Source organism: Nothobranchius furzeri, chromosome 3, assembly GCF_043380555.1.
Source record: "Nothobranchius furzeri strain GRZ-AD chromosome 3, NfurGRZ-RIMD1, whole genome shotgun sequence".
NCBI classification, from domain to species: domain Eukaryota; kingdom Metazoa; phylum Chordata; class Actinopteri; order Cyprinodontiformes; family Nothobranchiidae; genus Nothobranchius; species Nothobranchius furzeri.
Genome location: NC_091743.1, coordinates 52,895,869 through 52,913,794, shown reverse-complemented (window position 1 = coordinate 52,913,794; position 17,926 = coordinate 52,895,869). Strand labels below are relative to the sequence as shown.

The 17,926-nt window shown below is 44.8% G+C and overlaps 1 protein-coding gene across 1 annotated transcript in view; it reads right to left on the bottom strand.

Moving 5' to 3' along the window:
* Nucleotides 1-5,384: 5,384 nt before the first annotated feature.
* Nucleotides 5,385-17,926, bottom strand: part of LOC107385549 (arf-GAP with coiled-coil, ANK repeat and PH domain-containing protein 3) — a 76,660-nt gene continuing 64,118 nt past the window's right edge. Inside the window, exons 11-24 of the mRNA XM_015959508.3 lie at nucleotides 17,012-17,124; nucleotides 16,776-16,827; nucleotides 16,455-16,555; nucleotides 16,117-16,228; nucleotides 15,793-16,025; nucleotides 10,989-11,058; nucleotides 10,712-10,806; nucleotides 9,264-9,484; nucleotides 9,077-9,169; nucleotides 8,851-8,943; nucleotides 7,455-7,678; nucleotides 7,204-7,313; nucleotides 6,498-6,608; nucleotides 5,385-5,677 (exon numbers count right to left, since the gene is read on the bottom strand). Coding sequence (XP_015814994.1) covers nucleotides 5,530-5,677; nucleotides 6,498-6,608; nucleotides 7,204-7,313; nucleotides 7,455-7,678; nucleotides 8,851-8,943; nucleotides 9,077-9,169; nucleotides 9,264-9,484; nucleotides 10,712-10,806; nucleotides 10,989-11,058; nucleotides 15,793-16,025; nucleotides 16,117-16,228; nucleotides 16,455-16,555; nucleotides 16,776-16,827; nucleotides 17,012-17,124 — 1,776 coding nt within the window. The 3' untranslated portion in view covers nucleotides 5,385-5,529. The remainder of the gene's footprint in view (nucleotides 5,678-6,497; nucleotides 6,609-7,203; nucleotides 7,314-7,454; nucleotides 7,679-8,850; nucleotides 8,944-9,076; nucleotides 9,170-9,263; nucleotides 9,485-10,711; nucleotides 10,807-10,988; nucleotides 11,059-15,792; nucleotides 16,026-16,116; nucleotides 16,229-16,454; nucleotides 16,556-16,775; nucleotides 16,828-17,011; nucleotides 17,125-17,926) is intronic.

Below are 17,926 nucleotides of genomic sequence, written 5' to 3'. Positions count from 1 at the left end.
AAATAAAAAAATAAATAATAATAATAATAATAATAATAATACAGTGGGATGGAAAAGTTTGGGCAGCCTTGTTAGGCTTAACGATTTTCCTTTATAACTCGTTGGTTGTTTTGAAGAAAAATGTATCATATAGGAGACACACAGTTATATTTGAGAAATGAAACTAAATTTATAGAATTTTCTGAAAATGTGCAATAATTGTTTGAACTAATTTAGGCAGGTGCATAAATTTGGGTGCCACAAAAAACAAATTCACTCAATATTTAGCCAATCCTCCTTTTGCAGAAATAACAACCTCTAAATGCCTCCTATAGTTTCCAATGAGAGTCTGGATTCTGGCTGACGGTATTCTGAACCATTCGTCTTTACAATTCATCTCTAGTTCATTCAGGTTTGATGGTTTCTGAACATGAACAGCTCTCTAACTCACACCACAGATTTTCAATAATATTCAGGTCTGGGGACTGAGATGACTGTTCCAGAATGTTCTACTTGTTCCTCTGCATGAACACCTTAGTAGATTATAAGCAGTGTTTAGCGTCATTGTCTTGTTGAAAGATCCAGTCCTGGTGCAGCTTCAGCTTTATCACTGATTCCGGGACATTGGTCTCCAGAATCTGCTGATATTGGGTGGAATCCGTGCTTCCCTCTTCTTCAACAAGATTCCCAGTCCCTGCACTGGCCACACAGCCCACAGCATGATGAGTCACCACCATGTTTTACTGTAGGTAGCAGGTGTTTTTCTTAGAATGTTGTGTTCCATTTCCTCCATGCATAGCGTCCCTGGTTATGCCCAAATAACTCAGTTTTTGTTTCATCAGTCCACAGCACCTTATTCCAAAAATGAAGCTGGCTTGTCCAAATGTGCTTTAGCAAACCTCAAGCAGCTGTTTGTGCTGTGGGAGGAGAAAAGTCTTCCTCTGCATCACTCTCACATACAGCACCTCCTTGTGTAAAGTGCACCAAACCGTTGAACGATGCACAGTGACTCCATCTGCAGCAAGATGATGTTGTAGGTCTTTGGTGTTGGTCTGTGGGTTGACTCTGACTGTTCTCACCATTATTCTCTTCTGTTTATCTGAGATGTTTCTCGCTCTTCCACTTGGAGCCTTAACTTGAACTGTGCCTGTGGTCTTCCATTCCCTCAGTATGTTCCTAACTGTGGAAACAGACAGCTGAAATCTCTGAGACAGCTTTCTGTATCTTTCCCCTGAACCAGGGTCTAGGCAAGTCTGGTCTTAGAGAAATGACAACAGTGCCCATATTTATGCACCTGCCTTTTTGTTTAAGCAATTATTGCACTTTCTGTAAATCCTATAAACTTTTTTCACTTCTCAAATTTGACTGTCTCCTATAAGATATTTTTAACTGAAATTTTTCATAACAACCAACGATTTATGTAGGAAAATCATGAAGATTAACACGGTCGCCCAAACTTTTGCATCCCACTGTATGTCATCTTTACACACCTGTCTTATGAAAACCTGCTTACTTTCCAAAATGCATCCAAATTATTCTGCTTTTCTAGCAGAATAATTTAGATGACACTCCTATGGTATGCTTTCTTCTTCAGATAGCTTATCATTCAAAGCGACAGAAAAGCAGTAGAGGGGTTCCAAATGATCCCCAGAAAACAATGATTAAACCAAGACACCTCAGAAACCACACTTCCCCCTCCCAGGCACCAGAGCAGAAAGAATGAGCACTCATCCCAAGACGGCCCGTGGTGTTTGACTCACTCTATCCCGAATATCCTTGAACTTAACAGTCCTTCTGCCTGGTGCAACCCCTGTAGTGACAGAAGCAATGATAGGTCAGCCAGAGTTTATATACTCACATGGAGACTGTTCTTCAGGGTCAGTTGAGCAGTTAGACATTGTTGGAGCATGATACTTTTCAGTGATGGCATTAAAACACTTGTGAGACTACATTAAATGTACGGAAACACTGAATTATTCAAGGCATTTTGTTGCTGGTCCAGGCTAGAATTCAAAACTAGCTAATAGATGCACGTAAGATGCTAAAGTAATAGTGAATCAGTAGTCTGTAGAAACCTCTGTGTACGTCTCAGCTATATTAAAAGTATGTAAAGATACTTTGTTTTTGCTTTGAATAAGCCAAGTGCCACGAAGCACTAACCATCCACCAAAAGACATACAGATTTTAAATTAATGTCATTCTCCCAACACATCTGCAAACTGAGTATTTAAAACCATACTTTACAGAGACTGCTTTTTTGAGCATGTAAGAAAATTTCGATACACTAACATATCGCAATATTTTGTGTTACTGAAACAATTTTTAAAAGAAGAGTATAATTTTTTATATTTGAGAATTTACATGCAAACATTTACGGGATTTCTTTTGTGTGGTGTAAGTCGACCTCCTACTGCTAGGTGGCGGCAGCTCTTATCGCCTTCATGTTGACGGAACAAGATCTCGCAATAACACTGAATGTGTCTCGGAAGCATCTGGCCTGAGTTTTCCAATTAAATTCACTCTTAAAAATGTCTACATCATTTGGCTATAATATCAGAACATATTAGGTGTGTTCTTGCTGTGTCTTTGTAAATCCATGCTTTCGTTCTTTTTTAAACACAGAAACAGTTTTGTTTACCTGTTTGTAGCTACGGTTTCGCCGACAGCTGCCGGCTTCTTCAGGCTGACGCTGATAGTGGCGCGTCACTTCCTTCTCCGTTTATCTGCGGGCAGCAGAGGACGTTGTCGCCCTCTACTGCCCGCTCTCCCCTCTCCGACGATGCAGTCCCATGCGTGGTCCAGCGTGTAAACTCCGTCGTCAGCCGTAACAGAACATTGCTTAAGAGAAAACCATATAATGGACTGGGACAGCACACGGATCATAACCACTGAACAACAAAAATACAAAAGATGGATCAAGGAAGCAATAGAGATAAGGAGACGTGGATGTGGGACCATGAACAGGGACGACGGAGTTTACACGCTGGACCACGCATGGGACTGCATCGTCGGAGAGGGGAGAGCGGGCAGTAGAGGGCGACAACGTCCTCTGCTGCCCGCAGATAAACGGAGAAGGAAGTGACGCGCCACCATCAGCGTCAGCCTGAAGAAGCCGGCAGCTGTCGGCGAAACCGTAGCTACAAACAGGTAAACAAAACTGTTTCTGTGTTTAAAAAAGAACGAAAGCATGGATCAGAACATATTGTGTATTGTGATATATATCGCATCGCCAGATTCCTGCCAGTACACAACCCTAGCTTTTATAATGTTGGGAGAACATTTAGTTAAGCAGATGAGAAACAAGAGCAAGAAGGAGGAAGCAGGGTTAGTTTATCAGGAGATTCAGTTTTATTCATTGCATTGTTTTTTTCCCCCCTTAGTGCTTCTAAAGACAAGAAAAAGTATTCCTATGATATTCAATTGTAAGTAACCAGAAGAATGCCTCAGAGAGAGTACGTAAGAGTTGTGTTGCAATTTTGTCTGACAGGTTGTTCCTGAAAACAATAAAGACAAACATGAAACACACAACCGGATACTGTGACAAAATGCTGAGAGGCAGGCAGTTGGCATTGAATTAAAACATACAAGTGTACTATTTACAGCATGTTTCCTTTTCAACGGCACCTTTAACCACTCTTAAGTCAACACACACAATGGACACGACATTTAATTACTTCCTCGAGGGCTCCGGCCCTTCACAGTTTGGTCACAGTAGGGTCACGTCTCCTAAACTGGTTCTACTTTGCAGCACATTGAAAAATTGGACCAATCAGGTAAAAAATAAATCAAATGTCGGTAACTTGGTCTGAACGTGTGAGTATATCAGCAGTGCTTCTACGACGCTGTTGATCCGTGGAGAAAGGTGAGACTGTCCTGTATCTACACTTTCCCTTTAAAAAGGTCTTTGGAAGAGGAAAATCAAACTACAAATGAAACTAAATGAGAAAAAATAAATAAATAAAAAAAGCATCACAACAGAGATCATAAAAGAGGTCACCACAGATTTGGTCTGCGGATGGAAGAGTGGCACAGAGATGCAGAAAAGACACCAGAGACCAGAGGGGGTCACGGTGGTACATGCTTATTCCACAGGACTGCACTGCACAGAGTGATCAAAGTATCCAAAAATATTCCATCATGCTTAGAATGCAAACAATGTTGGACTTAGCAATTCTCAGCGAAGCACACGGAGAATAGAGACGAGGCAGGCACACAAACCGTTCCATTATCGAATAGATAGATTATAACGATGAGCATTTACAGGGAACTGGAGCGGACACTCGTCTTTAGTACGTGGCAGTGAATAGAAAATGATGATCTAAGTGACACTTTTTTATGTTCTCCCTAACTGCAAGCTTCCTTCTCTGGCTTGTTGGCTCACGTTCTTTAATGATTCAGCAGCCAAACATCGACTGCAGCTTCATATTTTGCTCAATTAAATACATCAAAAACTACCATAAGGCTATATTGCGTGATTTATTTTTTTATGACTGCAAACAGTTTGCCATCTAAACCCTTCCTACTCATAAACTTTGGGATTGAAATGACAATCAACGACATGTATGCAGAAGAGAACTGCATCAAAGAACTCATTGCACTGGTCCTCTGGATCGATAAATAAAACAACACAAAGACACAATCCAGACAAAAACAATGTCAAATTTACATAATTATAATACTGTAAATGGGAAAAGTGCACAATTTCTCCCCCCCCCCCCCCCCCCCCCATTTTTTCACGTTGCTTGTAACTAACCCTATTATTTACCTCTTGGATGCTCATTTGCTCTCCCACTCACTCGTTCATCCCATCACATCTTACACAGCAGGCGAGGGACTCCTCCCTCAAGCTCTTCACTATTTTTTTTTTAACTTTTGTCACAGTAAACCTACCCTGCCACCTCCAATGTAGCTTGGCATGTACTCTTTTTTTCTTTTAATAATGGAACAGATACCATTTGTTCACCTCATGCCACAGTACACAGTTTTTTTTTCTAGTCCTCTAAATACGTATATTTACATCTGTGGTCCAGAAGAGACGGGTATGTTGGATGTCACACAGATGGACTGAATAGATATAAAGAGTAGAGAGTTAATGCAGCAAGAATCTGCAGAGGTAAGAGCCGTTAACCCTAAAAGAAAAAGTGCTCATGCTGGAGGTTACACCACATCGTGTTGAGTTATTAGGTAACCCTGTTAGCAGAACACCAGAAAGAGCAGGTGTGATTTTACTGTGTGTGTCGTGGAGCTAGCAAGAGTACAGGTGGTAAGAACAAGCAGAAGATGCGGTGATGATGCGGGTAAATGGAGGCGGCGACTGTACAGTCAGTAGGGTTAAAAAGCTCCATCAGGGGTCTTTGACAAACCGGCCCTTACTTTCACACCCCGCTCCTCCACCAAGACGCCCCGTTTGCTCAGAAGTTGCCTGTAAGCCGAGATCTAGAGGCGACACTCAAGATCAGCGTCTAGGGGCAACTTCAGCAGCTGCCCAGTAAGGGGGAATCAGGTTTATAAACAGAGGACGAGCCATTCTCCCAGCTGCAGAGGCGACCACTAGCTTTCGTCTATGTTGAGGCAGATAAACTCCTGAATGCACTTCCTGTATTGCTGCTCAGTGGGACTGCTGCTGGGGTATTGACCTGGCTGACCCAACGGTCCCTCCGCCTCACGCATCTCCTCGTTCATCCGTGCCAGACGCAACCTAGAGGAGAAGAAATCCAGTTATGAGATGGGATGTAAAAAGAGAGGGAAAGTGTGAAGGGGAGTTTGTGACTCTGTGTTAGACAAGGAAGAAAAGTTTTTATAAAGCGTATTTCAACATGCACACAAGCACAATGGCATTTAAAAAATAATGATTGAAAATCATTTTTATTGCTAAAAATAAAAAAGATAAAATAAAAATTGTGATTAAAAGATCATAATTAAAATAAGAAATAAAAAACAAGGCAAACATGTCTTATAAACCCCATAGGTCTGATTGTATTTAATTCTTCAATAAATCTTTATTTGTTGTACCAACTAACGTTTGGGAGTCGATGGAATTAAACCAAATCAATATTAGCGTCACAAAAATGTCTACAACGCTGTCAATTTTACACACACACACACACACACACACACACACACACACACACACACACACACACACACACACACACACACACACACACACACACACACACACACACACACACACACACACACACACACACACGCGCAATTATAAGGTGGTGAGTCATAAAAACTTTAGAGGTATGTTATGACTAATATTTCCTAGCTGTCAGGCTCCAGGCGTTACAGGAAACAGTCTGCCTCCCTACATCGGCGGTGCAAGCCTCAAAAGGATAAGTTAGAGTGCTTTGCATGAGACAAACGGCACTGACACAGAATTAGTAAAATGTTTCAGTCACCTTAAACAAACAAATCATTATTCTTTACTGTGTTTAAATGGAGTAACAAGCTGTAATATTGTGTGACTGTACAATGGTACTGTTTGTTCCTGAGTGATGGAGATGTCTTACAGGGTAACGATGTCGGCGTTGGCAGCCTGGACTGCAATGCTGAGAGGATCGTGACCCTGTTCATCCACCTCTGTCTGTGACGCTCCCCTCTTTAGGAACAAGCACACCTGACTACAAATCAAAATATGAAAAAAAAAACAAAAAACAGAGTTTTAAACATCAGAGATAACAGAAATGGAAACGTTTAAGAACCTAATGATAAACTGGTTTTTCTGTGCTTTAGTTTTCACATTTTCATTTGATCTGATCATCTTTGTCACCTTTGTCACACATTTTGAAATCTTTTAGCAGAATGCTGCAAACCAAAGTCAACGGTGACTAACGTTGGTTTTTTCCACATTCTGCAGCAACAGCAGGATTCACGTGGATGTGAATCAGACTCTTAATGAGTCTCCTCAGCCACTTAATCCCAAAGACGCACTGCTAAACTGGTTTGGCAGCTAAAGCCCAAACATCCAGCTATTTCATCACATAACTGATCACATGACTTCTGCAATAAATATTTTGACTTCTCTGTAATTTCAGCTTGTTTATTGCAGAGTAAAACTATGTGACGAAACACCACCTACACATTTGCACAAAGAGTTCTTTCCTGACAGAGCCTAGTAATTTGACCAGAATACCTTCTGTTTGCACGTCCTGTTCAGGCTCATGTTACTTATGATTAGGTGTAGACAGACTGGTTGTAGCCTTTTGGATTCCTTACCCAGTGTGCCCCAGATAGGTGGCATGGTGCAGCGGGCCTCTGCCTCTCATGTCCCTCTGGTTCACGTCGGCACCGTTCTGCAGCAGGAACTCACAAGCTATCAAAGAGCCCTGAAGAAGAGACAGAAATGCAAAGTTTGGTGTGATTAGCTTTGCAGCTAGAGCATAAATGTGAAGGATAAAAGACATAATTTTCTTTTTTAAATCAACGTCATTCAGTAATAAAAATGTTTTCTTTATATTGTCTCTCACCCCAATCACAGCCTGAATAAGTGGCGTTTTTCCCTCTTCTTCTTCATTGGTGGAGTGCACGTCAGCGCCGTGGGCTAACGCCTCTGCCATGAGAGGCAAATTATGAAGGCGGGAGGATCGGTAGAGCAGCGCCCCTGGGTGTAACTCTCTGGGGTCCTCGGGGTCCGAAGACACTTCCTGTTCGATCTCAACCTCACCGCTAGAGGATTCCTCTGACTCTTCATCTGGGAAAAGGAATTAGAAAAATTAGGAATTAATTAATTTTACTGGAGCATGGTGTAAACAGGTAGCCTAGAACTCCAGACAGACCAAAACAGAAGCAAAATGATTTTGCTCTGCATGTCGGTCTAGCCACGCTCCATTAGAGCCTCAGCAGGGCCAAACAGTCCTGTGCCTTGCCAGTCGCAGCGCTCTATCGGTTTGGTAGGATGATCCGACGGAGTGGAATAACTAAGATGGCGACAGCTCATTTGAAATGGCTTTGGCATCAACGTTGGACTGTCAAGAGCAGATAGATGTACTTAGGTCCTTCCTTTGAACTCTTTTATTTTTTAAATTTTTTGTTCTTGTAAAGCACCTCGTGATTTTTATTTTGAGAGGAGCTATATAAAAGATTGTTTCCTTTCTTTCTTTCTTTCTTTCTTTCTTTCTTTCTTTCTTTCTTTCTTTCTTTCTTTCTTTCTTTCTTTCTTTCTTTCTTTCTTTCTTTCGTTCGTTCGTTCGTTCGTTCGTTCGTTCGTTCGTTCGTTCGTTCGTTCGTTCGTTCTTTCTTTCTTTCTTTCGTTCTTTCGTTCTTTCTTTCTTTCCTCATATAAAGGCTGTATTTGTGTCATCTTCAACAGCGTATGTCGGGCTGCCCAGTTGACATCCATAGCGGTGAGTATGTCACACTGTTCGTGGCCCAATAGCATGCAGAGACCGTTTGAAAGACAACCGTAGATTCTGCCCCATACTGAGCTTTCTCTACGTGTTGTGGCCAGACTATCTAGAATGGATTACCAGGCTAATAAACAGATTAGTTATGGGCCATTCCCATCTGTACCGGGTCGGCCCGGGCCGGGTAGCCCCAGTCGGCCCCAGCCTGGCCCGGTTGATTCCACACATCCTTGTCTTAAGCTCATGTGGGCTGATTCTACCCACCAATCAGAGGCTTGCTCTAATGGAAGGTGTGAATTTGCTGTCAGCAGTGGGTGTGTTGGCCCTGGTCGGCCTGAAGCAGACCCCCTCGAGAAGAGGGCTGAGAATGAGCCTTGGTTGGCCCGGAAAAATACCAGGCCACCCAGATATGTAAACAACCTACGCTACCCGGCCCGGGCCAACCCGGTACAGATGGGAATGGCCCATAATATAAAGCCAGCAACAGATGAGTTATATAAAGCCAGCACTCCTCCTTTACCTTCCTCCGTTACGCTGTCCACCACCGAGCCAAACACCAGGATGTCCGTGCTGCCATCGGTACTTCCTCCCAAGCCACTGTCGCTGCTCAGACCTGCGGGGCCAAGCATCGCCAAGCCAAGGACACGTTAATCGTTACAAACGCACAGAGCTGAAAGTTTTTACCCACATTTCCCCTCAAACCCACAGCAGACTTGCTTTAGTAAGGATTTGTGCTGTGGACTTACTGCGAGGACCAGATCCAGTGTCAAAGTAAGAAAACAGTGAGTCCAGCTCATCTGGACAGAACAGGGAGTCTCGCCGAAACTTTGCTGCAGCTGCTGTAGATGGAAAAAAAGATTTAAAAACATTGCACTTTGTGTTTCAGGCTGTGTTCATGCAATCTCTTCATAAATCATGATTGTCCAAACCAACCTGCGGAGAGGTTTGCAGGTGAGGCGCTGCCTGGTTCGTAGCGGTGGTATTTCCTGCGGGTTTTGTTGGGGGCCCGAACAGAACTGCTGTGTCGCTGGCATTTCTTCACTGTCCATGGGCGGGACTTCCTCTCACCCTCTACCATGGCCTCAGCCCCACTCATTTTTTTCAAGAAGCGTTTCTCGACATATTTGGACTTAATCCAGGCCTCTTTTTCCTGCCTGAAGGAACATGATTACAGTTATCTCATTTGAAGTTATTAGATGTTCAAGGAAACCATAAAATTAAATCCTGAGAAGCAGACATCAATCTGACTGGACTAAAGGTTGCACAGAAGTCTGGTTAAAATAGTGTGGAAATAGTGAAGTGCTGTAAATACTTCATTTGTTAAAATAAAGCAAAATCTGTGTCTTCCACTGCCTCTGATCACTTTGCAACGTTGATGTTTTAACTCCACAAATGACACAAGCCTTAATGTATTGGTGGTTCTAGGGGCGGGGCTACAGGGACATTGGTCCCTGCTGAAATCTGACTGGCCCCTTGAAATGCTCCGTCCTGTCACTCATCTGTCCTTTGCGTGATGATCAGATTATAGGAGAATAGAATTCCAAGTCCAAACACTAGAACCTATTGTTGTTACTGATCTTTATTTGCTGAATAAGCAACAGCACAAGGTATACATCTCAGATCCATATACAGTTCAGGCATGTTTGGATAATCATTGCTACAGATATGCTCGGGTCTATACAGGTGCATCAAGAGACTTGAGTGGCAGGTGTGGCATTTCATTCATTGTCCCAGAAGTCCATTACAAGAAAATAGACTTAGTGATGGTCTTTCAGTGTACACAGAGGAGATGATGGGGATAATTTAGGCTTGGGGTGGACTTAGGAAGCACGTCGGTTGAGGAGCTTAGTTTGTTCTGACTGTAGTAATTCATTGTTTTCTTTAAACATGACCGTTCAGACAGTAGGAAATTCACCCGTTGCTGTACAGGATTCAATCAATGGAGGTGGCTTTTGTACATAAGTCCAAATGCTAGTGGCACTGATGAGATGAATAGGAATGTTGGACTGATACTTATCCCCATACTCCCAAAAATCCTAGATCTGCCACTGCCTGAAAGAGTTCTGCCATGTTGTAGAGTTGCTAATGCTAACGGTTAGCATTTCCCATCTCTAGCCAAGATGGTAGAGTCCATGAAAGCTAATTTACAGTGTAGACCTGTGTAGCTCTCTGACCGGAGCGTTTCACCGTCTATTTTCTATCTACGGCTAATAGAGGAAATAGGGGTAGAAGACTGGCACGTTCAGCCTAATGCTAATGTTCAGCATGTGAAACTGAAAGTGACAGATCATATTTAAAAAATAACAAGCAAACGGTTTCTCAACTAACTGGCTCTGATTAACACTTTATGTGTCAAATCTTCCTGTTGGATATAAACTTACCTTGAACTGGAGGGTCCAGGTTTTTTAGCTCCCAGTTCCTCACAGGCTCCCTCATAAATGTTGTTGATCACAGTGTTTCCCAACTCACACATCAGCTAAACACAAGAAACAGCAGAAATGGGCACAAGGATCAGAGATCGAAAAGAAAAGGAACCTGTTTAAAATGTAATAAAAAATGTAGCGCAGTAGCAGTGTACAAGTGGGATTAATAATGAAACACCACTGGGAGAGGAAGCCGTTCACAAGCTGGATGAGCTAAAGGCAAATTGGTACGCACCTTCAGTAACTCAGGCTCCCATGAGTCTAACGTCAGTGAGCGCACTTTAGAGAAATGGACGCCTAAACTCCTGAAGGAGACAAGAAGAAAAGAGAGCGATAACGCAAAGTTAGTGAAGCCGTTTCTACAAGGTTTTAACATAATTTTTTTACACAACGTTTTATTTAAAATGCCCAGGATGGCAGACTTCTAAATCTTTTAACACACTGTACACACACTGGCCAATTTTGCTGAAAAACAGCATCGTCTTCTTACTGAAAACACCAAATGCTATCAGGACTCCAGCAGAGTAGCTTTATTTAGAATGATCTATTTTTAATTTGACTGAAATATCATAACAGGGTGGCCTCAGTAAGTGGATGGCAAACTCTAACGCTTTAGGGCAAAATGTTATCGCTGAGCAGTAGAAATGAAACAGAAACGTGTGAATGGTCTCACAAGCAGATATTTGCAGTGCAGTAAATCCAGTAATTGAAGAAGTGACATGATTAACCCCTTTATTTGAAAAGATGAGCTCAGATTTCCTGGTCACACCTTGACCTGATTGCTGCCTGAACTGTAGAGTTATGAAAGCACCTTAATAGACACCTGTTTGGGATGATCTCCAAAAGCAACACATCAGGCTCTTTTCTGAAGAAATTTAAGAACACAAAAAGCATGGTAAGCCTCACTCGGTTCAGGTTAAGGTCAGAGTACACGAATTCAACAATTAAAAAAAGACAAGGCAAAATGGAATTTAAGTGCAACTCCCAAAGCTGAAAAAAATTTTATTCTATGAAGTGATGAGATTAAAAGTGAACAGTTTGGTGGGCGTGTCTTGTTTCATCGGGAGCAAAACTAACACTACATTTCAGAAAAAGATCATCAGTGAAGCACAGTGGTGGTACTGTGATGGTTTGGGATGACTTGCTGAAATGGAACAATGAATTCTGAATGAGAATGTCTGACCTTTTACTTTACTGAGGAAACCCCTCCAATGTGAGAAATAAAACAGCTCTCCAAAGAAGAGTGGGACAAAATCCCACCACAGCATAAACTGAATAAACCTTTAAATGGTGGTAAATGCTTTTCAACAGCTCTGTAAGGCCAGAAGGACATTTCCTTGGATAAAGTTTTAACTCTACAACTGGTCCAAATGTAAAAACAGGAATGTGATTGGGAAATTTATCAAGAAACATAGCATTTCAATGTTGCCTGGAAGGATCTTTACCATAAACTGGCATAACTAGTTTGAATTATGAGAAAACAAAAGGTAGTGAAAAGTAGGTCAGGTTGATCGGCGTAACAGTTTAACCCTTTAACTTCTACGCCAAGAAGAAAAACAGGTTGCATTTAAAATTTTCAATAAAGTTTTATAATTGACTGTAAATTAATACTTTGCAGGTCAACCGCTTGGCAGATCAAAATATAGCATTTTATTGAAACAAGCATTGAACATGAAAAATTGGTCTTAGGTGAAGGGTGAGACAAAGAACGATTCACAGGGTCTTTCATGGAGGTAAAGACAAAGAGTCGGAGTACCCAGCCCGGAGGGTTACCGGGGTCCCACCCTGGAGCCAGGCCTGGGGTTGGGGCCCATGAGCAAGCTCCTGGTGGTCGGGCTTTCGCCCATGGGGCCCGGCCAGGCCCAGCCCGAACCGGATACACGGGCTCATCCAACTGCGGACCCACCACCCGCAGGAGGAACATGAAGGGTCCGGTGCAATGTCGACCGGGTGGCAGACCAAGGTGGGAGCCTTGGCGGTCCGATACCCGGACAAGAAAACTGGCTTTTGGGACATGGAACGTCACCTCGCTGGCGGGGAAGGAGCAGTGGCTTGTGGCAGAGGTTGAGCGGTACCGGCTAGATATAGTCGGACTCACCTCGACACATAGCATTGGCTCTGGAACCCAAGTCCTTGAGAGGGGTTGGACACTCTCCTTTGCTGGAGTTGCTCTGGGTGAGAGGCGGAGGGCTGGGGTTGGCTTTTTGTTAGCCCCAAGACTCTCTACCTGTGTGTTGGGGTTTACCCTGGGGGACGAGAGGGTAGCTTCCCTGCGCCTTCGGGTCGGGGAACGGGTCCCGACTGTTGTTTGTGCTTATGGGCCAAATATCAGTTCAGAGTACCCACCATTTTTGGAGTCCCTGGGACGAGTGCTAGATAGTGCTCCATCAGGGGACTCCATTGTCCTGCTGGGGGACTTCAATGCTCATGTGGGCAATGACAGCTTGACCTGGAGGGGTGTGATTGGGAGGAATGGCCCGCCTGATCTGAACTCGAGTAGTGTTTCGTTATTGGACTTCTGTGCAAGCCGCAGTTTGGCCATAACGAACACCATGTTCAAACAAAAGGATGCCCATCAGTACACTTGGTACCAGGGCAGCCTAGGTCGCAGGTCGATGATAGACTTTGTAGTCGTATCATCTGACCTGCGGCCGTATGTTTTGGACACCCGAGTGAAGAGAGGAGCGGAGCTGTCAACTGATCACCACCTGGTAGTGAGTTGGATCAGATGGCAGGGGAAGATACCAGGAAGACCTGGCAAACCCAAACACATAGTGAGGGTCTGCTGGGAACGCCTGGCAGATAAACCTGTTAGGACGGTCTTCAACTCCCACCTCTGGCAGAGCTTTGACCGCGTCCCGAGAGCAGTGGGGGACATTGACTCAGAGTGGGCCTTGTTCCACTCTGCGATTGTTGAGGCGGCTGTTGCTAGCTGTGGTCGCAAGGTGGCCGGTGCCAGTCGTGGTGGCAACCCCCATACCCGCTGGTGGACACCAGAGGTTCGGGGAGCCGTCAGACTGAAGAAGGAGGCCTACAGGGCGTGGCTGGTCTGTGGGTCTCCGGAGGCAGCAGACAGGTACCGGATAGCCAAGCGGGGTGCAGCAGTGGCAGTTGCCGAGGCAAAATCTCGGGCATGGCAGGAGTTTGGTGAGGCCATGGAGAAAGACTATCGATCAGCTCCAAAGAGGTTCTGGCAAACTGTCCAGCACCTCAGGAGAGGAAGGCAGCAACTCGCTCACACTGTTTACAGTGGGGATGGGGAGCTGCTGACGTCAACTGGGGCTACAGTCGGACGGTGGACGGAATACTTTGAGGAGCTCCTCAATCCCACCTATGCGCATTCCGAGGAGGAACCAGAGCCGGGAGACCTGGGAATGGACTGTCCAATCTCGGTGGCAGAAGTTGCTGAGGTAGTCAAACAACTACACAGCAGCGGAGCCCCGGGGGCAGATGAGGTTCGTCCTGGGTATCTCAAGGCTATGGATGGTGTAGGGCTGTCGTGGTTGACATGTCTCTGCAACATTGCGTGGTCATCGGGGGCAATTCCTGTGGAGTGGCAGACCGGAGTGGTGGTCCCCATCTTTAAGAAGGGTGACCTGAGGGTGTGTTCCAACTATGGGGGGATCACACTCCTCAGCCTCCCTGGAAAAGTCTACTCCAAGGTACTGGAGAGGAGGGTCCGATCGATAGTTGAATCTCAGATTGAGGAGGAGCAATGTGGTTTTCGTCCTGGCCGTGGAACTGTGGACCAGCTCTATACCCTTACAAGGGTGATGGAGGGGGCATGGAAGTTTGCCCAACCAATCCACATGTGTTTTGTGGATTTGGAGAAGGCTTATGACCGTGTCCCCAGGGGTACCCTGTGGGGGACGCTCCAGGAGTATGGGGTGGGTGGCTTTCTGTTAAGGGCCATTCAGTCCCTTTACCAGAGGAGCGTGAGTTTGGTCCGCATAGCCGGTAGTAAGTCGGACCTGTTCCCGGTGAGGGTTGGACTCTGCCAGGGCTGCCCTTTGTCACCGGTTCTGTTCATTACCTTTATGGACAGAATTTCTAGATGCAGCCGTGGTGTGGAGTGTGTCGAGTGTGGTGGCAGGAGAATCTCGTCTCTGCTTTTTGCGGATGATGTGGTCCTCCTAGCTTCATCCAGCTCTGACCTTCAGCTCTTGCTGTGTAGGTTCGCGGCCAAGTGTGAAGCAGCTGGGATGAGGATCAGCACGTCCAAATCTGAGACCATGGTTCTCGACCAGAAAAGGGTGGCTTGCCAACTCCGAGTTGGGGGAGAGGTCCTACCTCAAGTGGAGGAGTTTAAGTATCTCGGAGTCTTGTTCACGAGTGAGGGTAGGAGGGATCGGGAGATTGACAAGCGGATTGGTTCAGCATCTGCAGTGATGCGGACGCTGAGCCGATCTATCGTGGTGAAGAGGGAGCTGAGCCAGAAAGCCAGGCTCTCGATTTACCGGTCGATCTACGTCCCAATCCTCACCTATGGTCATGAGCTTTGGGTAGTGACCGAAAGAACGAGATCGCGGATACAAGCGGCCGAAATGAGATTCCTCCGTAGGGTGGCCGGGCTCAGCCTTAGAGATAGGGTGAGGAGCTCGGACATTCGGGAGAGACTCGGAGTAGAACCGCTGCTCCTCCGGATCGAAAGGAGCCAGTTGAGGTGGTTTGGGCATCTGGTCAGGATGCCTCCTGGACGCCTCCCCGGGGAGGTGTTTCGGGCATGTCCTGCCGGCAGGAGGCCCCCGGGTCGACCCAGGACACGTTGGAGAGGTTACATCTCCAATCTGGTCCGGGAACGCCTTGGGGTGCTGCCGGAGGAGCTGGTGGAGAAGGCCGGGGAGAGGACGGTCTGGAGCTCCCTAGTTGAGATGCTGCCCCCGCGATCTGGACCCGGATAAGCGGAGGAAGACGACGACGACGGCACTGAACTTGAAAACTTGAACTTGAACAACTGATAAACCAAACTCCTGGTAAACATGGGTCTGTTTGAATAAAATTAAAGCCCCAGTGGTAAACCCATTTTTCTGTGCAGTTACCTGTGGATCCCGGAGCACTCGATGCACAGCAGCACTCCCAGGTTGATGGAGGCCCAGCAGGGAGCGGCTTGGCTGCAGTCGCTGCACAGCTCGTTGCCTGGAAGGCTCTGGACCCTCTGGAGGAGACTCTCACCCCCTCCCCGAAACACCTTGTCAGCCCTCTCCCCCCTCTCCCTGGGCTCGCTGGCAGAGTCGATGCTGCTGGTGGAGGGAGACGCTGTCCGATCCAAACGCTGTAGGACGGGATTACATTTCATTACATCCAAATCTGGTTTGCATTAAACTAAATGAACATCCATTTCTGCATCCATTCACAAACTTCACCTCAATGTAATAGTTGTCACTGATGTCTTTATAAGCAGAAGCGATGCTTGCCTGGACCGCCTGGATCCAAGCCTGTCGAAGTTTCTCAGACTCGGCCTGCAGCATGCAGCTCCTGTAGGAGCCAGATGAAATGCATCTTAGTGGTCTGCTGGTGACGTTTTTATTTATGTTTCACTCAAAATGAGAAAATAAACAGCATTTTGGGTTTACTTGTGTAGTCTTTGGCTAATGATTAAATTTGTTTGATGATGTGAAACATTTAAGAATAATAATAAGTGTAAAAAATATATTTCAGGGTGAATCTTTTTATTTCTGTGCACATCCTGACACACACTTACTTAGTGGGTGAAACCACTTCAAAGCAGAATCTCCTCTCATTATCCTCACACAGTTTGACTGAGCACAGCCTCAGATCTTCAACAACAACTGTCAAAGAGTCCTGCCAGTGACAGAAAGGAGGGTCAGGGATTAACTCCAAATTAGCAAGAGTAGGTTACACAGCTTATAATTCACAGGAAGCGCACGTAGGGGTTTGATCTTTTCCTTACAGCCAGTGCATGACTAATCTGAGTGATTTGACAGAAAAACTGTTAGTCCTTTGGTACACAATTAGAAATAACATAATAGGGGAGTATGTATTAATTAAAAAAAGAGTTCACCTTGAGCTTTTTTTGGTAAACCAGCTGGCTGTTTTGGATTGAAAACCACCGCCTAGAGGGTGTAAAAAATACGATCATTCCAGTGTTACTACGACAGAGATGCAAGTCTTCAGATAATACAAGAAATTATTTTAAAAAGTCCTTCAGGAAAATCTTTAATTCTCCAGGAAACACTTTTCTGACAGAAATACCGAGATTTCTATAGTTTAATCAGCCTTTTATGCATATTACTTCACCTGTTCCAGGTCTTGAAAGCATTGCTGGCTCTCTTGAACAGATAACCCTCCATGACAACACCGTTAGGAGCATCCACATTGAACTCCAGCTTGGGGTCATCATAAGAAAAGTCCTGCATCAAGAACATATGAATAGATATATAAACAGGTTTGACTTTTGGTTCATTCAGTCTTAATTTTCAAAAAGAGGCCGTTGAATTTTATAAACGATACCAAACAAATCCACTGTGAAACGATTTAGTCAGGTGAAACCATTTGTCCGCCTAAAGACCCAAAGACCACTAAATCAGCCTATCCTTCTCTAAGGAGGGTTTGTTTAAATACAAGCACAACTCCACCTATCAGGTTAAAACTTTATTCTCATCAGTCACCTAACAATAAAGGCCTTTTAGAAAGCCAGATGTCTGCGGCTCGTTCAGGAAGACACACTTACAGAAACTCTGGTTGGGTTTCACTATTGTTAGACTTTTCTGAGGTAAGGCGATGCTAAACATATGGCAAGCTGAACACACACACACACACACACACACACACACACACACACACACACACACACACACACACACACACACACACACACACACACACACACACACACACGCTGATTTAGCTGCATATTTACACACTGATGTTATTGTGCACTCCTGCTGCTCTTCGACGTTGCTAAACAAACAGAAAACTTTGTGACGGTCGTCCCCGAGAGGAGACCATCCACCTATACAAAACATTTATGAAAATTTGTGGATGTGGTGATAGGTCAGCCATCTATGTTTATTCTATCTGACAAATAAAAATGAAAAGTCCAAGCGGCGTGAAACAAAAGCATGCTAGATAATGATGGTTTGTCTGTTTCTTAGATGATGAAGGACATAAAAAAGTGTGCGGACATGCTGCAGGAGGGAGACGTCTACTTTA